The sequence below is a fragment of the Bemisia tabaci genome, chromosome 2, assembly GCF_918797505.1.
Source record: "Bemisia tabaci chromosome 2, PGI_BMITA_v3".
NCBI lineage: Eukaryota > Metazoa > Arthropoda > Insecta > Hemiptera > Aleyrodidae > Bemisia > Bemisia tabaci.
In genome coordinates, this window is record NC_092794.1 from 55,351,530 (window position 1) to 55,375,802 (window position 24,273).

The following is a 24,273-nucleotide window of genomic DNA, read 5'->3' on the forward strand; positions in this document are numbered from 1 at the left end:
AAAGACGGAGCACTAAAAGCAAAAAATGAAGCTTCTAGAGCTTCTTTTCAATCACCTCTACTATTGGCTAGAGGATTGGCGGCGAAATCGGGACAAGTTTGAATTCAAATGTAGGGCGGGAACTAATAAATAAAATTGCGGAAACAAAGTATTTTAGGTTGATTTTTGCCCAAATTCAGGTACACACTCATATTTTTTTAACTTAAGGTTAGTTTCAGTCCGTCGTCGACCGATTAATTTCATTTGAGAGTAACGTTGATCTAGAACTGTAACGGCCTGTTTGAACCTGCAGAACCACCATGAGCAGAAGAAAAACTAACTTTATCTGAGATTACTGCCTGTTACCGAGCAAAAGTAGGTGTATTATATTAGGACGCAGACCGAACTTTCTTAGTATATTCGTTTTAGGAATTTAAAATACGTTTCAAAGAAGAAATGTGCAAAAATCAAGAGGACAAGTTCAAATCAAATTTCTGTTTGCCGCCATGGATTCCCGCGCTCATTTACACACTCACACAAGCGCGCAGCGCCGAACCTAGCTTCACTTTTTCCCCGTGCTTTTAGATACGAGCGCTCCGTCTTTATGTCTTTGACCTCGACTCATCCATCGCCCGCTCCAAAAGTGAGGTTAAGCCGGAGATTGAAAAATAACACATAAGGCGGCTGAATTCTTGAAAAATAAGTATATTTTTGGCGTTTTTCGACCCCTTTCGATGAGGTGTGACCCGCCGCGTGTAATAGTACTGAGAAAAATTCGATTTTTCGCAGTTATACGCGATCCTACGGATTTTAATGAAGTCCAACAACTGATAACAGCAGTGAGTTGCGAGGATCCTACGCGCGATAGCAGCACTAGTACCTGCTCACGAATTTTTACATTGACTCTTACGGGAGTCCAGGGTCCTATAGAACTGGTCCCTGACACACAGTTCCCTGAAAAAACCGAGGGTATCATGGGACCAAAAATGGGGCTTTGTCATTGGTCGATGCCACGTCTTCGTCACAACGTCACTTCATACGTCACACGGATTAAAAGTAAACAAGACTTTTTGAGGTTATGTTGATGTTGTGTACTTGTGAATGATGTGAATTTTGTGAATCTTTTTTTTTCATCATGTGTGAATGTGAATTGTGGAGTAAAAATCAGTAATAAAAACCCCTACACCACACACATTCCCTCGAAAACTATTATTCTCACGGAATGAGTGAAAATTCGACTGGAATATATTTCTAGATTTGCTTAAAATCCTCTCCGATATGTGTTTTTAAAGTATTCTCATGTCATGAATTCTTCCAAACAAGGCGATAGTCTGAGTTCCGGCAGCGACATAACATACAATTGGCTGATAAATATTCTTTCTAACTATTTACATTCCTAACAGGTGTCTTACGTTTATCAATTTATGATCCTTCTGCATGTCTTGCTGAAACTTAATCCATGCCTTCAAGTGTACTACAGTTTCCGTTACTTACTCGGAGATCTGCTGGTACTTACTTACTGTACGAGGATGATTGTGTCAAAATGAATGATAAAATCGGGTGATTCCAAATATTGGAACTTTATCTTCAAGGTACCTCCAGTGAATTCTAACATTCTGTCCCCTGAACTGGGTGATGGTTAGGGCCAACTAACCGTAGATATGCTGATTTGAGAGAAGTGCCAAATTCATGGTTAATCTATTTATCCCATGCCTCCAGTCAGTATCAAAAATGGCAGATACAACTCTACCAAATTATGTCAAAAGGAATATCATTGCCATGGCACCATACGAGTTGCACAAAAAACTTGTGAACAACTACTTCACTATTTACAGAGGTTCCAAAGCTGATTTCAAGAGAGATACGTAAGTAAATTCATTCCATTTTGAATGAATGAATTATTTATTTCATATTCGTACAATAAACAACAAATCTTGCAAAGAAAAACACTGCCAGAGGCAGAAGCTACTTCATCAACAGCAAGAGCATATCCAGCTATACTTGAAAGTAAGCTGTTAATTTTGGTGTCACGTGCACTTTGTATCTACTTTTAAATTTATCTGCAGATTGCAACAAAAGTCTAAGCATGGCTGAATATTTTCTGAGCTGGTTGAATGATGAAACTTAGGGTACTTTCCTAGACCTATATAAGCAACAATTTTTGCAGAATGTAAGGGATGAATCGACCAGAGGTTGAGGAAGAACCCTTCAAATCATACCTTCAAGTGGTCTAGTCATTTTATGTCCATAATTGCATTGCATCTAGGAGATGTGAATCAGCAGGATTACATTGTTTTCAAATAAGGTATAGTTGGCATAATTTTTTAAAATTATCAATTTTTTAGTGGAAAAGCAAAAACTTTGCTTATGTAGGAAATTTTTCAGAATCAGATTTAATGATACACAATTTTTACAAGATTGTAATTGTGCTGGTTCCTTTTGCTAATGTGATTCAATTGTAGTCAATGAAAAGTTAAACGAATTTCAACTACATTCGGCTAAGTACTCCATCAAAACAATGAGTGATTACAACCTCCCATCATCGTTAACTGATTTTGATATACAACTGAGGGCCTCAGCGTAACCTGGCAAGATGGATTCAAAACTGATCATTGTCCTTCCTGTTACAGATCCTCTGATAAAAGGGATTCAGACATCATCCGAGAAAATCACAAATTCCTATGGGCAGATGATGAAACTCCTGAGACTTGGGAAGCACAATTAGCCAAAAAATATTATGATAAATTATTCAAAGAATACTGTATTTGCGATCTTAGTCGTTACAAGGAAAATAAGGTTGGTACCAGATATTTATTCATTTGTGATATGAAATTGGAGTGAGCAATTTTCATACTCATGTGATTGGGAGATAAAACGATGTAGATAAATTTCTAAAGTTTTGATGAAAGGATAAGAATTTTCTCAACTTTCATCAGTAAATGAGTGTGACTCACGTTCGACATCACAATGGCAAAAATTTTAATACAAGGTGGATTGATTTTGATGGTTGCAAGAAAGTTTTCTTCTACCTTGAACATTTTTTATATAGGTGCGTATTGATGGCCAAAGTCGGCAATCATGCATCTCCATTGTAGTGTTTCAAAATTTCTGCCATTATTTTATTCCCTCAAAAAGGAACAAGCCAACTTCATAGCTCAAAATTTTTGCCTAATATCTTGCTAATTTAAAAAAAAATTCTGGAAATTTTCAAGGAATTACATTGGCGAGTTTGGCAAAGAAAAAATAAATTTTAATAGTAAGTCTGCAACATTGCAGACGGAGGTGCATGGTTTCGCTTTTTGGGCATTGATGTATTCACTGTTGGATTTTTTTAGGCACACCTATTTGAGGGTTCCTCCATCAAGTATTAAAAATCACTTTTCCATTAATATAGGAGAGGATATCTCTCTCGCACAGGATTTATTCATATTTATTGCCATGACCTATCTTTTTGGCAGCAATTGTCTCATGCCAGTCTCTGAAATGCACTGAAATCCTCATGATCATTTAAATTCTGATCATGGCAGATATAAAGGAGGATTTAGAGTTGTATCCTCTCATTTTTCATGTGCTCATAAAATATCTGAGGCCACTGGAATCAAAACTTGCAGAAGCTATCAAGATAACACAGTATCATGTTCTTCTCCAGCAATTTTATATTTTTTTTGGCAGTAGAAGAAAATGAGAAAATTTATGGTGTTGAAATTTTGCCTCAAAATGAAAATTATGGAATAACGAAAATTCCCGGTAAAAAAGTTGGTTAGCTTTCTTTTGAAAAAACTAGTCAAATTCATACTGATACTAAAACGTAACAGGTTTGATTCGGATCATATTATTGTAAGATTTTTCTTCAATGCAAAATATTCGCAACACTTATACTAAAAAGCTGAGTGAACCTTAGCAAAGTACATAATGCCCCCCCCCCCCCCCCCCCTCAAGAGAAGTTTTCATTGCGCCTGTACATTTATTATAAACACTAATCAATTACTTTTTTGTTTGATAGGTAGCTTTAAGATGGCAAATAGAAGCTGAACTCATCAGTGGTAAAGGACAGTTCATTTGTGGCTCTAAACACTGTTCAGCTGGTGAAGGTTTGAGGACTTGGGAGGTCAATTTTTCTTACGTAGAACACGGAGAAAAAAAAAGCGCCCTAGTTAAATTAAGTAAGTCTTCACAGGGAGCAATTAAATTTATAAATATAATTGTGACCATTCACAGATAAAGGAACCTAGGTCTGCTAAAACTTAAAATTGAGTTAGTAATGGCATCAGAGGTGTAGAAAGCTCCAAGCCTTCCCTCATTTTTGTTCGAAATTTGTGATTAGTTTTCCTGAAGACTTCCAAAATGAAAAAAAAAAAAACACACACACCCCCTCCCCTCCCCAAACAGGAATTTTTCATTGTTGAAATAATGTGTAAAAACGAAAATCAAATAATTTGTTAGTGTAATCTCGTTTTTTTCTGTTCTCACAAGGGTTCCTCCATCTCTCATGACATGACCGGGTCATTTATGGGATTGGGAAGTCTTTGCACCCCCGCACAGAGGGTAGGGGTTTGCTTTTCATTTATTGCACCTATTAAACCAAACCACTAAACATGTGAACCACTAACTGCGAACATTTTAAATATCTTGGCTCTTAAATAATTTAGGATGAATAATTGGACCTATCTATATAAGATCATCCAAAAAATCTGCAAGAAAGGGGAACCTCAACACACCATTACCTATCAAAGGCATTCTAACCTAAGGCAATGAAACATACCTGATAAAAGACCGCACCTAGAAGATTCTTAATGCAACCAATGTGGATCTTGGGCAAAGAACTGTCGGAATCTTGAGAAGGGGAACAAGCAAAAAATGAAAGAGTGAGGTCGGGCAAACCATTGATTCACTTTCAAAGCATGGCAGAAGACAGGTTGCCTAGGAAGATTCTAGATTGGGTTTCTTGTTGAAGGAAACACAGTGGAGGCCCAGCTAAACCCTGGTTGGGTGAAATTCAAGAAGGAATTAAGATATGTAATTTGCCTAACAACCTTAGGTTAAAAAGTAGGGATATCATTTGGTCATCATAGGTTGCCTGAAAGCACAATTAACAAGACAAATTCGGAAACACATAGTATATAAAATAATTTTATTTAATTAATTTCATTATTCCTTTTGGTATTGTTCATGTGTTAATATGCAAGGTGTACTTTTCAGGACTTTGTCCGGACTGTTCCTACAAATTGAATTACAAACACAGACGGAAAGAAGTTACCAAGTCCAAAAGGCCGTCAACCGAGCAGAATTCAAGGGAGGATAATATCAAAACTAAAAAATTAAAAGTATCAAATAATGAAGATGAGCCATCAGAAGAGCCGTGCGCAAGCCAACAAGATAAAGTGGATCAAGATGCTAGCAATGTTTGGAAGTCAACCAATATTTTGCCGGAGGAAGAAAAATCGAGAGACGAAGATTTCAACGAATACTTGGAAAATCTGTTCATGTAAAACCTAAGTGCAGTGTTGTCAATTTTTCTTTTATTAAATCGGCTGCAATTTTTTCATTCTTGTAAGCTATTTTGACGTAGACACTGTCTCTTGAAATGAAATATTGATCACATTGAATCAGGAAGAGACTATTAGAAGGAAACAATTTAGATCTTAAATTAATTGACTTAATAGGAGAACTTAATTATATGAAGAGTGTGTGTTAAGTAAATAAAATCTTTAGTTAAATGAGTTTCTTCTAACATACCACTTTTTCTTTGTCACGGTTTTGTACAGATAAATTAAGATAGCCTGAATTTACTGGGATTGCACTGAGGCTGGGGAAATGATAATTGGCACCATATGAAACAAGAGCAAAGAATGCATTTAATAAAACATCAAAGAAAAAATAACAATAAAAAATTTACTACATATTTTCTTACTTTACTTGAGGAGTTTTTACACTTGCATGTAGAGAAACTCGAACAACCACAGAGATTTTTCAGTTTCCAGTGTTACCTCCATGCAGGCCTTTTTGCCTGTTATTTTGAAAGCTCTGAAAGTCTTACGAACAGTCTTTCTAAGATTTACTCTTGAAAATCTTAAATTTTTCCCTCATAAAATAAATTCATGGATTTTCCACGACAGACTAGAACAATGTCTGGAAAGATGTATTTTTAAAGAAGTAAATTGCACAAATGGTTACAAAAAACTTGGTTGGCATAAAATATGTGAAATTCGTGGGCAAACATTGTCACGTTTGTGCTAAGATACATGAAACCAACTCTATGGAGATCAGTTAGTTGCTGACGGAACATCTAAATAGGCTAACTTCTGAATCACCTTTGAGTAAGGTCTTGGTAGTTTTTTTTCCTTATGAATCATCCATTTTTTCTTCATGAGTGATTAAAATAAGAGGGAAAAAAGTTTTTTCAGCTATATTTAATTTTCCTCAAAGCTAGGTGCCTGAACTAAAAAAAGGAGAATCTTGTTAAAATGAAATACCTGAAGTAATTATCATCCAAACTGAGGCATATAAAGAAAGAGTGTACGACTTCATCTAAAAAATATGTGAAGGCTTCTCTGAATTTAGGTTATTTAGGGAGCTGAACAGGACAAGGAACCAGGAACCTCCTGAGGAAAGTCTTTTTCATGAGAATTATGCTTGCATCATAAATAGTTCCTAAAGTTGCATTGAACCTGTAACAGAAACATTCCATTAAAACTTCAATGTAGAAGCTGCAAATGCGACCCTTTCATAGTCGAGATTACTTTCTTTTTGCCAACTGTACTTCCTACTTACAGGGACTAGCTAGCAATCAATCGCTTACACAAAATTCATCATACCCCAGTGACAAATGAAGTTCTAAAGGTTAATTCAAGACGAGTTGCTTAAGAATTTGTAAAACAATGAGTTAAACTGAGTTTTGTTCAAAGAGGGCAGATCTTAAACACGAAAAGTGAGAGAACTCAAGCATGTGAATAAAAGAAAAGGGCAAAATAAGTAAGCGCAACTACAAAAAATAGTGTCATCACAACAAGAGCACAGACATTTTTTACAGACTATTTTGGGACATTTCTTTCCGTCATCCTCGGTACGCATTCTAAACAAAGGAGCTCTGTTACCTTCCCTTGGCCCATTACTGGTGATAGGATACTGAAAATTTTTCCAGGCACCCAGATATCTTGGAGCATAATTGTGTGAAGGAAGGGGGGAGGCAAAACTGCTCCGATCATAATCTGGGAGCAATTCTTAACCATAAGATACGAAAATAAGAGCTAAATTCAGTGAAGTGTAAATATCTACCAACCTTGGAATTTCTTATTCAGGTACAGCTGTGTGAATTCTGATACCATGCATATTCTTGATCTCTTCTTGAAGAGTTTTGTTGATTAACTGGTGCTGCTTGACGGTTGAAAGACCCTTGAATTCAGCGGTGCTGACATAAACCTCGAACATAGCGCCACATCCACCTGATATATCTTGCACCTCTACTTCTCGAGCACTTGGAAACTTTTTTTTGAGAAGTTTTTTAATTTGATCTTCTGACACTTGGGCTTGTGAGCTTGCAGCATCTGAAAGTCGCAAAGAACTGACGCTAAATAAACGGGTGCTACACTTGAGCCTTGCAATCATACTGCGAGCTCCTGGTGAATCGTCAAAAAGTAAATTGAAGTTATAAGACAAAATTTCAGCCTTACTTTCTTCTCTTGGAATTTGCGATCTTGGGAGAAACAATAATTTAGCAACTAAACAAATGTTCAATTCAGATTTAAAAAATGTTCGAGGTTGTTTACACTGAGGAAATTTTGAGGTTAGAACGTAAGAAATCAGAAATGATAAGAATGATAAGAGCACAGAGAAGAACAATTAGAGAAGTGAGCCTCATTGGAAAAAAGTGCATTTCAGCATCTCACCTCTGATTGGTTGCTTGGTTCCCGCCAAATAATGCCTATCATAGTAAGCCAATCACAATCAGAGGCAATCCTTATCGCCGCCGCTGAAGCAAAGGAGCTTGCAACGCTGCTCGAGAATAGGATCTCTACTCTGAGTTCTCCTTTAATCAGCATTCGCACGTGGTTGTTTTGTAACCTCAAAAGTCAACTTAAAATTTTTTCTCTTCTTAGTTCTTAATTTCTTATTGAATCACTTTTAGTTCACTTTTCAATAACTGAAATCCAAATTATGTGGCTCCATCGTTTCGTGCCATTATATAATCTGATGCATCAATGAACTCCGAACTGTGACTTCTACTAGGTGTCGTGAAAGCCAAGATGGTCAGCTCCAAATCGAATATTTTGAACTACTCGCAGGTTCCGACCAAGCAGAACAAGGTAAGTTGTTACCTCCTTTCATGAAAATCAAATTTATTCTTCAAGACTTTTCTCTGAAACTTTAAAGACCAAATTGCGGAACTGAACAGATGCCAGTCCGGTGAATCCTCACCTGGGTCAGAGAAGGAAATCACCCAGGTTACCTTGTCACTCAATGTTCAAAAAGATCCCACATCGTTGAAGTTATGATTTAGTCTATTAGAATATAGAAACCTACATTATCATTGATCCTTGTCTCTATCTAGTTTGAGTGGAAAATGATAGCACTCCCTTCATCGTAGAATGAAGGGCCGTTTACTTACTCTGCTCAGAGCAATTCTGGTTCTGTAGAAAGACGGAATTCCTAGCTGAGGGCTTGTTTTTTATCTGAACTGCAAAGGTTCGTAGTGGAACGCGATGAAACACCTCACTTTATTATTCCGGTCCACTGGCGCTGTTTAGCCCATTCCTTGTGCGGAAACCTAAGACCCTTCTCACAAGGTGGGTTGCGAGCGGCTGCATGCGATCCACTAGGATTAGGAGCCACGTAAGATTCTGATCCATTGATCCATGGATAAAAAAGAGTGATATGATGTAAACTCATCGTTTGTCCCTGGTCCTGTGTGAGAATTCCAACAATTCACTCTGGATTACTCTGCTACTATTACAATGCTTTTAATATTTGTTCATACAGCACCTAAAAGAGTTGGGAGCACCTCATGTTGATTCCTTTAACTATGCTGTCGATGAAGGTTTACCCGAGGCGCTGAAAAGTCTCATGCCGATAACATTCACCCTAAAAAATGGGAAGAAGATTCGGATTGAAATTCAGGTATTTATCTTCTATTTCCATGTAAAAAAACTAACACTTATACTTCACCAGTAACCTTTGTAAGAACTGGAAAATCCAACTGTACGCTGAAAGGAAATTTTTGCTCCTCTATAATTCAATAAGTCATCAACCCTGTTTTGAACATCATGTACCCAGCTGGTCGTGAAATAATGATGCTCCAATTTGTGTTAGAAGTGGACATGTTCCTTTTCATATAATTTTTAAAAGTAATTCACAAAAAGGGGCTTGAATGGAAAAATCCTTAAATGACTAATTTGGCACCTTAAACAATCATCCTTCTAGAACAGCAAAAGAAGAACTTTTTCGGAATTATGATTAAAAGCCAGGGGTGCCATTTCAGATAGTTGCGAGGCCAGGCAAGTAGTGTCAAGTTCCTTGCGTTTTTAAAGTGAAGCAGCAGTCACATTATTGGACGAAATCAACTAAAAACCTATCTGAACCTTGAAATTACGCCTGTATAACTCTCCCGACAATTTTTCAAATTTCTTTGAAAATTTAAAAATTCAGCATGGATGATACTTTATCTTCAAATTCTTCACTGTTTTTTACGTGAGATTTGTCCAAGACTATAAAGCTTTACCCCCTAGTTAGGTTTTTTATCAGTGTCGAAACTCTAAATACAAATTAATGTTTCTCGTTTCGAAATGCTGTTAAAGTATACGGTACCTATATTATTTTTATGAATAGCAACTACCTATCCGGTAATTCTATTACTTTATAAGATTCTTTTTTTTCATTGAATTGATATTTTTTACTTTTCTCAATTATTAATTCTTTTTTTGTTCCGAATAAAGAGAGTGGACATTCATATTCCAACTAAAACTGATTCAAATTCAATGAAAGTCTCCAAGCTTTATCCTAAAGAAGCCCGTCTGAGAGGATGCACCTATGATGCTCCTTTAGACATCACCTTTGGTTGGTCAGAAGATGGAGTTGCTCAGCCACTCGTCAAAATGGAAGTTGGTAGAGTGCCCATTATGCTCAAGGTCAGTTTTTTGTTTATTTCTTTGTGTCACTCTTTTTGTTTTTGAAGAGTCAACTTAGAGCAAAATAGGATGAAAAAGGAAATAATCAAATTAACTTTATTTACTCCTAAGCGTTTTTAAAAGATCTGTAGATTGATGGTCAGAGCATATTTTTTATTATTCTGCAAATAATTCGGAAATGTGGACCCCTGGAAAACCTATTCTAAATAGGATCCTTATAAAGCCGAGAGGACTGTTTTCTGCTTTTTTAAAAGTGACCATAGTAATACATGCCCAGAGAATGTTGTAGATGTAATGATCACTTGTAAAGAAAAGCAAAAGGACATGAAAGGTTTTTGACAAGATCTAACTTGCCATTTCCAAGTAGTCTGTTTAAAATTTGCCCCCGTAAGGTAGCCACTAATGACTGAACGTCTCCAATCACTCATTGCTTGAACTGATGAAATAACACTCAGGAAAAAATGTTAAATAAAATATTCCAACATTCTCAGTGATATGGCAATGCTGTAACCTCTACTTTAAAATGTTTACAGTCTCGCAAGTGTAACTTGTCTCAGCTTAAACCAGCTGAATTAATTGAAAGGAATGAACATGCATGTGAGTGGGGTGGATACTTCATTGTCGGTGGTAATGAACGTTTAATACGTATGCTGATTCAAACAAGACGTAATTATCCAATTGCCCTGAAAAGATCAACATGGAAAGATCGAGGCACATTATTCTCGGACATAGGCGTTCAAATGCGGTGTGTCAAACAGGACCAAACTGCTAAGGTAAGTGAATGAGAAATCTGAAACGTGATGGAGGTTTCTTGAAACCCTTGTGATGATTTTGAATAATCGTTTAAAATTAGAATACACCTCAGATATATTGAGACTTGCCGAACATGGTAGAATTTTAAGTTAACAGTAACTGTTTTGTAAGTAAGTGGCCTCATTTAATATGCTGAACCAGCACCAGAATGTCTTTAGTACATTGAAGCTATTGTAGGTGCTCATAATCAAATTTGGTTGCTCTCAAAAGGGCTGGTGGAAAATGGGCCTGGAATAGCTGACAAGATGCTGATTTGCTGCTGCTGTGTGAGAACTTGGAGGAGTGAATGGCAAGTTGAGGAGTTACTCAATCTAGAATGTGAATGATTCCAGGAGCTCAATTTTTACGTATATATCTTTTTGAAACCACAGCATGTGGTTGGTGACCAGCACAGCAGCTCATCACCAATAAATGCAGAAACTTGGCAGGGCTGCAACTTTCTTAGTGCTTTGTGATGAGTAGACGCTACCCTAACGTCTCAAGGGTTTGCTAGAATTCAGAGTTTCTTGAGGCATGATGAATTTATGATTGTTTTTAAATTGAATCAATGGGCTCCTAGACAAGGTACAAATTCTAGTATTATAATGTACGGTTTCCTATCAACATTCCACACAGAATACAATTTGTGGAACGCAAATTATTGCTAGTAACTTCTAACTGAGATATCAATATTTTCAACGCATGGACTCAAACTTTCTGCTCATAAAAGAACCATAATCTACTTGAATTAAATTGCACACCAATGATTACTGTAACATCTATGCGGTATGAAAATATAGCGACTTCAATATTGGTGCTTCGGCTTAGCTGTTGCACACTGTTCACATTTCATTTAACACAGGGTGGGGAAGGAATGCTGCTCTGTCAAGAAACCGGCTAAAAACACTGCACCTAGTGTGCCATATGATTCTTGTGAACCCTAGTTTTTCTTGTGAGCTTAAAATTATAATTCTCTGTAACCAGTGCTGTATTAAAATGTCAGTGCCTTGATTAGGAGTTAATGCCAGTAATTTTCGCTGCACGAAGTATGTTGAAGAGGATACTTTTATTAGCATGCCGAAATTTGTACCCTTTCTGGTGGTCCATCGTGGAAATGCATTACATCATTTGCCTGAAATTACTCCTATCAAGTAAATTATTTCCAATTTTCCCTTATTAGCTGCTCTTACACATATACTTGACAATACAAAGACATCTTGAGGATAAAACCAATCATGATCCAGATCCACTTCTGTTTTACCTACATCTGGCTAAAATGTGCATATCCTCATACTCTGCCAAAGAAGATTTCACTCTAGAGTGTTTGTATAAGAGGTTTTCCGGTTGAAAATGCAGTTGTAATACTGTGAAATGTCTTGCATTTTTTATTTTCTGTTTTTGCGGCCATGGTCTCATTTTAAGTTGATTTTGTATCATCGTTTTGGGCCGATTACGTTGTTTTTTTTTTTTTTTTTTTTTTTTCATTTGTGTAAGAGAAGCTTTTGACTTTCCTCCTTGCTATACATCATTCATATGTTTTTTTGGGTTTTTTTTTTTAGAACAATGTTCTTCATTTTGTCACTGATGGAACTGCCAAATTGATGTTCACTCATAGAAAAATGATTTTCTTTGCACCTGTGATGCTGATAATGAAGGCGCTATTAGACTGCTCGGATGAACATATTTTTAATCACATCATGTCTGGATTCCAGGATAATCTATATTTCAAAAGGTACTGTCGAGGAAATGAGTCTTACAACTTTGTTATCCTCATCAATTGGTGTAATAATGGGTCGGTGGCACCCATTTTTTCATTCCTTTTCTGAAATTACAGGGTTGAATTAAGCCTCTAGGATTTTTTCAGACATTTGCAACCACTAATGGCCATAAATGCCAAAAATGGGGCCTGTTTGTGACGATACTTTTGGCAAGCTTGGATGACATAGCTAGGCGGGAGAAACGGTGTTTGCTTATCGGCCGAACTAACCTTTAGGCATCGCCTTGATACATCAATTTGACCATTGGATTTGGATCAGCTTTTTCTTCCCTGACAAATGCTTTTCTGAACATTTAATGAACTTTTCAGTTTTCTTAGAAGTAAAGAGAAACAAAATATAGGGTATAATATTATCTGCTGTCAATCTTCCCAATTAGAAAATTTCATGCTCTTCCTGAAAGAACGTATGGAAATCTTGTTATTCGACTTAACAATGCTGGTTTTTGCTTGTTTCTCCAAGAGAAAGTGGCAAGAAGCGATTGGAAAACGCATGTTCAGCTCTTGTCTCATTGGTGGATTCATTCCAACAATTTTAAGTTATCATTGTTCTGTTTCAGCTGTGTATTAAGTATGATTCAGTTACTCTACTCAGAGAAAATCGTTACGCATAAAGACGCTCAAGAATACCTTGGTGCCGCATTCAAAGTAAAATTCAGCTATGATCTGCCTACACTGGAAACTAATGTTGATGTCTGTGATTTTATATTAAGGTAAAATTTCAAGTATACTTTTTCATTTGTGTCAATGTCTTACGAATTCTCTTTCAAAAACGTGGATATGAACAGTAAAATTACCTATTTCAACATTATGAATGAAAATGGCTGAATACCTCAATACTGGCTCCACCAAACGTTCTTCCATATCTTTTATTTTCATTCTACTAATTTGATCATTGAGACTGCGGATTTGTTAAGATGTTCTCAATGATGATGTAAATGAAACATTAAAAAAAAAAAACTTAAATGCGTGAGTTTTTCCCATTTTCCATAACTGCGCAAAATTAAGCGAACAGTTGGACTGCATTATGTATAAAGCAACCATTATTTCTGACTCATTTTAGAAACAATTCATGTATGCTCCAAGAGATTCCTTAATCATTCATGTAGCTGCCTCTATGGATGAGTCAGAAATAGTAGCTTCTTATTGCGTAATACAGTCCAGTTAAATCAGGCTGTTACCTGATCTCATTCAGTCATCCTGACTCTTATGGCAGCGAAGAAACTGTCATGATGGGGGAAAACTTTTACCAAAAACTATAATTTTCAAAATTTACTCTCAAGGTTGCAAAAGACGTCACAAGTTAATCTTGTGATCACAGCCACAGACAGTTTCAATCCACCTCTGAAGTTGTCCTGAATTTCACATGAACTTAAGAGGAAATAATTAGACAAAAAACCAGATTTGATGCCTAAATAAGTTAACTGAACTATGGGCATTCCTACAATATGGCAATCTTTCTCCGAAGTCAGCGGTCACCCTTTTTCAAAATCGCAGAAATGTATATCTCAGTTTACAGTCTTGCCAACTCCTTGTCATACTTAATTTTAAACATGAAAAACTCTTAAATGCTATTTCTTGATAACTTTGGTGATTTAAGTTCTCTATGTGAAGAATATTCTGTGAACACCTCAAGCCTCGATGATCGTGCAGTCTCCTTTTAAAAAATGAAATAGGAGCAGAGATTTTGAGATACTGAGGTTCACTTTTTTGCAGTTACACAATCGATATGCTAAGTAAGATATCAGTGTCAACAACCCTGGCTACGCAACAATATTATGACTTAGATGTACATGCTACCGCAAATTTGTATTTTGATAAAATTGTATATTTTTTTAATTGTTTTAGAGAGTGTATTTGTCCTCATGCAGAAAGCTATTTTGACAAATTCCAATGCCTAGTCTTCATGCTTCAAAAGCTATTTAGTGTTGTTCAAAACGACAGTTTGAAGGACTCTGTTGACGGTCCAATGATGCAAGAGCTTTTACTTGGAGGGCATTTATATCTTCAGGTAATGGAAACAACTGCCGAGGGTGAATATTCAGTTCATTTCTCTAGACTTCTTTCTAGTCCTGTTTTGAAATTTTCCACTGATTTCTCTAAAGTTTAACTAATGAATTTGCCTGTCATAAAAGACCTTTGAATAATATGTTTAATGGAGAATACTCTCCAATACAGTGAAGCTTTGTACAAACAATGGAGAATTTGCACGCATTTTTTTTATTGCTTCATCTGAAAGTGCCTAATGAGCTGAGTTCGCAATATTTTTCATAATTTTTTTCTGACATGGGAAATTGGAGAAAAATTGATTTAAAAGTGAGAAAATGTGCCGCCTTGTGACGTCATCTGGCGGCATTTCCCATTTAAACACATGTATTTTAGCAGAATCGGTTATTTTGTCATATCTCCTCTAATAATTGCTCAATTTATGAATCAAGGGTATCTTCGTGTTCAGTTCACTCAGAGGATTCCACTTAAACAGGAAATTCAACAAATTTCAGACCCTTGCAAATTCTCCATTGATACGTATTCCCCCAGTTTTTTTGGTCCTGGTGAACTCCCCACCTTTCAATGTACATCAAATTCTATAGGCTAAATTTTATCGTAGCCAATACTTAATTCAACCAAGAAAATTTCTAGTCTTGACACAATCTTCTTGATATTCCAAGATTGAACTCAATTTTAAAAGATTGCCCAAAAATTTTAACTCATGGTTTGCCAAAGCGAGCGACTAGTATGCAGAAAAAATTATCTCGAGTGAATGCTCACATTTTTGTGGTTTTCTATTTTTTCTACAGAGGATATAATATTTTAAAATTAACTCAAACTCAGCAGTCAAATTTCAGCTCCTCACTTATTTTCTTAATTAATTTCAGGCTCTCAAGGATAAATTACAAAGTTTGCTGTACATTATCAAGGAGAACATAGTGAAACGAGACAATCCCAAGTATAATCTAAATCCTTGTAAGTATAACTCCCCCCCCCCCTATTTGTTGTAGATTTATCCCTCACTGTAAACTCTGTGATGATTCAGACCTTTGAAATTGAGTTTTCTGCAAGACTCAGTGGAAAAATATACACGGATTATATTCATGTTTTATAGAAATATATTGAAGTTCAAACAATTAACAATTAATGACAGTAGAAAGCCTTGACTAAAATGATAATAATACCAAACCATTTCTTCCATTTAGTAAAATATAGACCTTGACCTATACTCATTGCCCTAAGCAAAAAAACGAACCTGGAACTTCTTTTAGAATAATTATTCGTTCTGAGCTTATAAAGATTGGGTCTTTTTTAGTAAATGAACATTTATTAATGTCGTAGTAATTTCTCATGCATTTATGATAATTTTTTTACAACTATGCCTTTGGTTATCGGTGGGTTTGGTAACTGACTTGTTCCTTTAATAATTATGCTCCTGATATGGGCTTCCATCATGGTCTCCAGTAGTATACAGCACAATACTCAACATGTAGCTAAAAATAAAATAAGAAATAAAAAAAAAAAAAATAAATAAAACATGTTATTCCATAATTGAACGACAGAGGACAATTTTGGACTTAAAAAACTTAATATTTGACATTAATTAGATCGTTTAGAAAGTCAGAGTAATTGTGAATTCCCTCCTTGAGACTCAGTATCCTCGCAACTACAGAGCTTACATTATCGGTAAGCTTGAAAAAAAAGAACTCCCCCCCTCCCAAAAAAACCCTCCAAATCTCCATTTTTAAAAATGATGATACGGGAAGAAAACTTCGCTAAAAAAAAAATTGCAAAAAATGTCTTGATAGAGGCTTGATATTTTCATCTTTTTAGCTGTATAAACCATGTGTAACCAGCTATTGGTTGATCATTGTCCTTGATCGTTAGTTCAGATTAAAGCACAAATATACAATCAAAATTATTTTTAGTGGTGGTGGATACCTGCATTCCGTTTATCTTATATCAACTGTTCTCAATTTTTCCATTACAGTGGAACTCCGATCCAGTATCAGTAAATGCAATAAGTATATCGAATTGCGAATGAAGACGTTGATAGGAACAGGAAACTTGACGAGTCTAGATAATTTAGGACTACAACAAAGTACCGGTGAGTTTTCGCATCTTCAGCTGTAAAATGTTATTACCCTTCTTTTTTCAATTGCTCCCATTTATGTTGTGAATTTTAAACTGATGAAGAATTATGTAATTCGAACCTATATATAATTGCTTACTTTGTCGTATGTCCATCACTTACATGTGTCTCAGGGATCAAAATAGGTACTCCCCCCCCCCCCCCCCCAATGTTTAATGATTTTTATTAGGAGGATAAATCTTTTACTATGCTTTAAAACCACAGTTTGCTCACAATTATTTGTTTTTTATGTATTGTGAGGGCGAAGGTAATTACTGGATTTCAACCACAGGTGTCCAGAATTTTTTTTCGTAATCTGCAATTTTGGATATGCAAGAAAGAACAAACCTAATAGATATTTCAGTGATAGATAATTCAGTTTATTTCTCTTGAATGTATTATATATAGGATTGTCGGTGAACCCAGAGAACATCAATCGAATGAGGTATATGTCTCACTTCAGAGCTGTTCACAGAGGAGCCTACTTTTCAGAAATGAGAACTACAGATGTAAGACAGCTGTTACCTGAAGCGTGGGGCTTCATTTGCCCTGTGCACACTCCTGACGGAGCTCCTTGTGGTTTATTGAACCATCTCAGCAAAAGTTGCAAGGTACCAGCAAAATTCCTTTTCACTGAATTCTCTTTTTATGAAATCTTCTTTGTTATTACTCAGCCACAGCCATGTATTTTTACTTTGCTAAGAACGGATAAATCCACTAAGGAAATTTCCAATCTTCTTATGATCTGTTGTCTAAAATCTGTTGCACTCAGCCAACAGAATTTTTTGTACTAAACTGTAATATCTTTGCACAATCATCTACTCTGCCTTGCTTTTTTCTTTTTCATGGGTGAAGAAAGTTCTTTGCCTTCACATTGTTTGAGGCTGTCTTCACATTAGACTACTTTCCCTTCACTCTGCCATCTACATAATACTACACTGTTCACTGTTTTCTTTACATAAAAGAGCACATCACACAGTTTTCTTGGCAACAAGTAATACACTTAGCAGTTTCCATCTCAAAAATAACGTGTCTAATGGTTTCCCTCAAAAAGTAGCCCATTCATATGAAGAAATATCATTAAAATTCAGAATAGAAAAATCTCAAATGCCTTTTGCCCTCACATTTTTACCGCCTCTCCAGGTGCCTTCACATTTTCTCTCCTTTTTCATATGCCTTCACATTTCTCCTGCGGCCGGCCCGTCAAGGATTTTCTGCACCCCTGATTTTTTTGTTTATCCGTATTTAATGTCTTCTAAAAAATTATTCCTTTTCTTTTCAGGTGTCTCCAATGCCAAATGAAAGATTAGTAGAAAATTTACTGGGGGTGTTGTTATCCTTAGGAATGGAAGCTGTAACATCAACTCCCTTCCGTCGAAAACCAAAATCACATTATTCAGTCCTCCTGGATGGAAGAGTAGTGGGTTTCCTAGCTGTTGAAATCAGTATTGACCTTATCAATAAGCTACGAGTAAAAAAAGTCCTGGGTGAAGAAGTGCCACGAACACTAGAGATTGTCTTAATCGAGTACAAAGAAATGAAGGGTGCATCGCAGTTCCCTGGTTTGTTTTTGTTCACATCACCAGCTCGAATGATGAGGCCAGTCAAACATCTAGCGCTGAACAAGGAGGAGTTGATTGGCACTTTTGAACAAGTATACATGGACATAGCTATTTGCCCAGAAGAGATGTATCCAGGACGGACAACTCATATGGAGTTATCAAAGACTCATTTCTTGAGTAACCTAGCCAACCTGATTCCAATGCCTGACTGTAATCAAAGTCCACGTAACATGTACCAGTGCCAAATGGGAAAACAAACCATGGGAACTCCATGCCATAATTTTCATAGACGCGATAATACTAAATTGTACAGACTTCAAACGCCTGGCTCACCATTTTTCAAGACCTCCTTCTATGATGAGTTGCAGATGGATGATTTTCCAATGGGAACAAACGCAATTGTTGCAGTTGTCTCCTACACCGGGTATGATATGGAAGATGCCATGGTTCTGAATAAACAGTCAGTAGAAAGGGGATTTGCATATGGGTCTTTGCTCATGTCTGAAGTCATCGAATTGAAAAATGTTTCCTCCGCCTTTGAGCGAGATCCCAAAAGAGAAATGCTTGCGGAGTTCCTAGATATAGATGGACTGCCCTATCCTGGCGCCAGACTTTTGAAAGGCAATCCTCTGTATTGCTACTTTGATGCTAAAACTCAAAATTATGCTGTAGGCTATTTGAAAGCTAAAGACGAAATTTATGTTGAAAATGTCCGAGTAACCATTGATACCAACGAACAAGCCAAACAGCTGAATATTTTGAAAGCCAGCATAACGTATCGAGTCCCAAGAGCTCCGTCTGTTGGTGACAAATTTGCGAGTCGAGCTGGGCAAAAAGGAATTTGTAGTTATCTATGGGCATCTGAAGACTTGCCTTTCACGGAAAGTGGTCTAGTCCCAGACATTGTTTTCAACCCCCACGGTTTTCCCTCTCGTATGACCATCGGTAAGTCATCTCCTATCACTAATATGTTCATAACTTAATTATTTGGCATGATTGATGCTTTGCAAGGGGAGAATGGGCATATAGCATAGGTGGCAGCTGACGCCTGGGCCCCTATGGTTGGTTGATCAGCTGCAACTGAAATCTTACAGTACTTCAGTTGATTAAAGTAACATAGCCAAAATTGGACCAATTAATGATGAAAGGAACCAAGCCCAAACGGATCGAATCAGAAGGGACTAAGTACCTTACAAACCCTGTGCACAATGTTCCTTTCAATTTGATTCATTTTCACTAAGTTACTTTTAGCATAAATATGTCCGAATGAGGGTTTGTCAGCCTAGAAACTCCTTTTCCTAAACCAATGAGCCGGCTGTGGAGCCAAATTTTTCTTTCCTTTTTCCTTAGTTTTTCAGATTAAAACAGTAATTAAAATCGTGAATCTGAATGAAGTGAGTTGCAACTTTCACTTTCTCCTTTTTTTTTTTTTTTACATAAATTATTGTTATTTTATTTTACCCGTGCTCTCATAATTTGCGAGACCCCATCTGAAAAATTTGTCGAAAGTTTCCATGGTCCTTTTTGATTTTGATCCATTCAACATACCTAAGTCCTCATCAGACCCTTGATAACAAAGTTACTTTTAAACTATCACATCATATCTGAGTTGGTGTGCCATGAATATAGTATTCGCATTCCTGGCCTTTGGTAGAAGTCATGATAATAATACGAAGATAGCTTGTGGGTATATATATCAAGTCACTACCCCAGCTCACTAGAGCGTTCTGCGACTCCCAATCGCCATTGGAAGCTTGTCAATGCTGCTCATAAATTTCATTACTCATCATGGGGTGGAAGGGGGCTGGCTCAATGCCAGATACGTGAGTGGGATCTCACACTTCCTATTGCACAATTGTGCATTGTAAAAATCCCTGTAAAAAATGCAATTTTTTTTTGTTTTACCTGAGGTCTGGCAAAGCATGATGTAGTTTTCCGGAGGTGGACAGGGGGCCTAAAACTATAAAACTCAGTGTAAAAATTTCAGTTTTTAATTACTTATAGACTCTTAGACTTTTCAAGCTGTTTCATATGTTTGTCTCTTTTGTTGTCATAGTTCTCTTATGTTTTTATATTTACTTTAATTCCTCTAATTTTTTTTCAACCTCTAAAATTTTCCATTTTTCAGCCATGATGATTGAAATGATGGCTGGAAAATCTGCAGCATTACATGGTATGAAGTACGATGCAACACCCTTCAAATTCAACGAGGAAAATACAGCAATTGATTATTTTGGGAAGCTGTTGGAAGCAGGTGGTTTCAATTATTATGGCACCGAACGCATGTACAGTGGGACCAATGGAAGAGAAATGAAGGCATCAATATTTTTTGGCATTGTTCACTACCAGAGACTGAGACACATGGTTGCTGATAAATGGCAGGTTTGTAACTGACATTGTTTTCTATTTTGTCACCTTTCTAATTTTTAATCACAGAAACATAATGGTCAAATACTTATAAAATAGATCACAAGTCCAAGTCTGTCGATCGACAAGTGAGTCAACCACTTGCTGAGTAGACTACTTTTTGCAATAAGGAACTGCGATTTCTGGTTCTTTATAAGAGCACCCCTCTGCATCGGGATTCCAATGATGCATGTGTCGTTCATGTAATTAGTCAGATTTATTAGTTCTCTATTGCAAAATATAATTAACCTCATCTTGGAAGTAGGTAGATTCCAGTACTTCCTAAGAAATTCGAGAAAGGAAAACTTCCGGAAAAGAGACTTCTAGCATGAGTTTGGCTAGTGAGGAAAGAGAAGATGGAGGCAAGACAAGTAAGTTTACTTAACAGATCTTATATTTGAGAAAAATGAGCAAGAGATATGAGAGGCAAAAAAGCACTAGGAATTTCACAAAAAATCAGTGAAGTGAACTAGGAAGGTTAACTAAAATTAACTTAAAAATAATCAAATTTTGTCAGTGACTACCTGACAGGAGTCAAGAGCTCAAACTACAAAATATTTTCTTCCTCTCAGTTGGTTGAGAACTGAGGTCCGAGAAATGAAGGGATTCAAGAGGGAACGTATGTTAATGGCCGCTTGTATTTCTATCAAAATATGAATTTTAGCATTAATAAAATTGTAACAAATTGAATTAATAGGGGATAGCACTTCTACGATTTGTTTTGAAGAATCAGCATTTGAACATCCGCTAAAAATGAAACCCTTCAGCTTTCTTTCAATTTTAAGGGACATGAAACACTTGTAGCTACTATTATTAGGTCTTCATAATGTTGCATGAGAAATTCAATTCACTTGGAAAATTTTAAAATCTATTTCTGAACAAGAGACCATCCTTTTTTAATTGAAGACTATAAAGAGAACAAACCAATCTAGTCTTTCATGTGAAAAAGTCACCCAAAATTTTTAAATTTTAACAGGTAAGAAGCACTGGCCCAATTGATAGTTTAACCAGGCAGCCCATTAAAGGTCGTAAAAAAGGTGGTGGAGTCAGGTTCGGAGAGATGGAACGTGATTCTCTCTTATCTCACGGTGCTGCTTACCTTCTCCAAGACAGACTTTTCTTAAATTCGGATAGAACAACAGTAAGTTATCATTCTTAAATCAAGTTGTAAGTAAGCAAAAAAAGGGAAGAAACAATGAGGCTCCAAACTAGGCAAGAACTGAAACCCTCCGTAACATGTTCTCTCTTCAAAATTTGACGTAAAATAGGATTTACGTAACGGGAAGTTCAAAAATCCACTCCTTGAAAAGATACCAGAGTTTATAACTAACATCAGTAGAATGATGAGAATACAACTGATGTCATTTGCATAATTCACGTTTTATTTGATCATTGTCAAGCAAACATGTTAATTGTTTCCTAAGGAGTTGTTTTCTGAACTTTGCATCGTGTTAATCGCTTTCTATGTTGAGCTTTAAAGAAGAAACATACATATAAGAAGGTGCTCTAATTCACACCTTATCTAGTCGCCCATTCTAGTAACTTAAATCATCAGCCAGTCATGCGTGTAACTAACTATATGGCTGTAAATAAAATAATATTAACTTACTAATAACTGGAATAAATAAGTCTGTATATTTTTGTCAAAATTTAAACCTTTAAAGTTCTAACTCCCTTTGTTTCCAAAGTTTGTGGGTCTTAGAGAGACTGCTAACTCTGGACTCTGAAGTATGAAAAGTTCAAGTAGTTTGAAGTTTCATAAATTTTTGCAAAATTCTATAAGACAATGGAAAGAAGTAAGGAAAGGCCACATAACTAAGTAGAAATCCTCCAAAAATATGTTCTGTTTGAATATTATTTATTTTTTGCAAGTGATGAATGTAGCAGTTTCAAAAGTCAAATTTTGCACAGAGATTATTATCTTAGAGTGAGTCAAGGATGTCTGAACAGTTTTGGGGGGTCTCTGAATCTTGTGTGTTTTAAATTAGGATGGAAGAGAGGACTTTAGCATATCACTATCGGAGACTATGTAGTCGATAAAACTGAGATTTTACCACATTTTACTGTAGAATGGACTATGTAGCTGAAAGAATAGACATACTAGGCGAAAGAGTAAGAGCGTTGCCTACGAGAATGGAGAGGCTGTAACTACGTTCCTGTGACGTCACGCTTGTAGATGAAACTTAGCCGCTGTTTTAACATGTGTTCTTATGGGAGAACGCCTGACGCGTGTTTCTTTCGTGCCGATATCTTTTCAGGGGTTGATCTGATGCAAAACTTCATAAGAACCTTTTCGAAAGAGGATAAAATTCACATTAGAAAACTAACCAACCCATGTGTGACATTGTCTAATAATCGAGGAAATGAAAGCGCAATGCCGAAAATCGTTACTCCACTCAGATTCAAATGGGCCGAGGGCCGCTTCGCGCAACTTCGGCCGATCGAGGGCCACTCTGGTTGGTCCACGCAGCGACTGCCTCACTCATCAATGCACCGATGATTTAGAGATGCTTGTTGTTTCTGGTAAATATCCACTAGCTTGACGTCACAAAACTGACTAGTTACGGCCTCTCCATTCTCGTAGGCAACGGTAAGAGTTGTAGCAGTTTCAGTAAGGACAGCCATTTCCATTCATATGAGTTCACAAGAGCGACCAAAGTGGAGCTTACAATTGGCTTAGCAAGGAAGGTTTTTTAAAGAATTCTATAGGGAGGAATGAAGATTAATGGGAGCTTTTTCTTCGGATGAATTGCCGGCAGGTAGGAAAAAAAGAGATAGTAAGCTGGTTAGTATTATTTTCCTTATCCCACCTTTCTTTAGCAAAGTTATTCAGTTTAAAATTATTTCGCTAATTTTTATTTTCAGGTTATTGTTTGCAGTAAATGTGGCTCACTCATTGGACCAGTCATTACAAGGTCAGAAATAATCAAAGATCATTCCGAGACTCAAATCAAGTGTAGTTTATGTAAAGATTCAAGTCACATTAGAAATATGGAAGTCCCCTATATTCTTAAATATTTAATTGCTGAGCTAAGTTCTGTGAATATTTATATCCACCTAAAGACAAGTGATGTATGTAAAGCTGTTTGAATTTCCCTCAATGAAATGAATTTTTAATTTCCACTTTCCTGAAATCTATTCCTTTAAAAAACGAGTATTTCCTCCTTTGATAAGTTGTCGTGGCTTTCACGCCTTCTTGCAATGTTTGCCAATGTTTCAACAAGCACCTTGAAAACATACTGAAAATACAACTGCCCAAAACTATGTTGAAATCCTCATTAGTAATTTTGGCTGTGCTTATGGTGGCCCATTCTACATGTGCTCATAACAAACATTTCGTACTCACAATTAGTTCAGGAATTGATCAACAAATTTTGCTGCAATTTTTTAAAAATTTGTCACTCACTTCAGGTTATAGGGCACCACTCATGACATAATGGCTCAGCCAGAAATGGACGTATTTCTATCAAACGGACCTAAGCGCCATAGGGTGAGGAAGGTAGAGGGGGGCTTGGATTG

The 24,273-nt window shown here is 36.5% G+C and overlaps 3 protein-coding genes across 4 annotated transcripts; 2 read left to right on the forward strand and 1 right to left on the reverse strand.

Annotated features, from left to right (window-relative positions):
* The first annotated feature begins 1,051 nt into the window (after positions 1-1,051).
* On the forward strand, positions 1,052-5,700 carry LOC109034216 (protein FRA10AC1 homolog). Of its 2 annotated transcripts, XM_072295873.1 has the most exons (5): positions 1,120-1,136; positions 1,383-1,844; positions 2,610-2,775; positions 3,983-4,142; positions 5,179-5,700. In XM_072295873.1, the coding sequence occupies exons 2-5, from the start codon at positions 1,669-1,671 to the stop codon at positions 5,466-5,468; spliced, it is 792 nt and encodes a 263-aa protein (XP_072151974.1). In that variant the 5' UTR covers positions 1,120-1,136; positions 1,383-1,668; the 3' UTR covers positions 5,469-5,700. The 2 variants fall into 2 exon arrangements, with proteins under 2 accessions (XP_018902783.2, XP_072151974.1); XM_019047238.2 differs by having other exon boundaries at positions 1,052-1,844.
* A 111-nt stretch (positions 5,701-5,811) lies between these two features.
* Positions 5,812-7,794, reverse strand: LOC109034186 (bolA-like protein 3). Its single transcript, XM_072295875.1, has 2 exons — positions 7,259-7,794; positions 5,812-6,647 (listed from the first exon to the last, which is right to left on the reverse strand). Exon 1 carries the CDS (start codon positions 7,582-7,584, stop codon positions 7,270-7,272), a length of 315 nt encoding a protein of 104 aa, XP_072151976.1. The 5' UTR covers positions 7,585-7,794; the 3' UTR covers positions 5,812-6,647; positions 7,259-7,269.
* A 217-nt stretch (positions 7,795-8,011) lies between these two features.
* Positions 8,012-23,882, forward strand: Polr1B (RNA polymerase I subunit Rpl135). The gene is made up of 14 exons (XM_019047236.2): positions 8,012-8,282; positions 8,956-9,093; positions 9,909-10,100; positions 10,634-10,873; positions 12,452-12,624; positions 13,227-13,379; positions 14,515-14,677; positions 15,543-15,630; positions 16,646-16,762; positions 17,195-17,397; positions 18,069-19,293; positions 20,477-20,730; positions 21,731-21,895; positions 23,620-23,882. Exons 1-14 carry the CDS (start codon positions 8,223-8,225, stop codon positions 23,842-23,844), a joined length of 3,396 nt encoding a protein of 1,131 aa, XP_018902781.2. The 5' UTR covers positions 8,012-8,222; the 3' UTR covers positions 23,845-23,882.
* Positions 23,883-24,273: the final 391 nt, after the last annotated feature.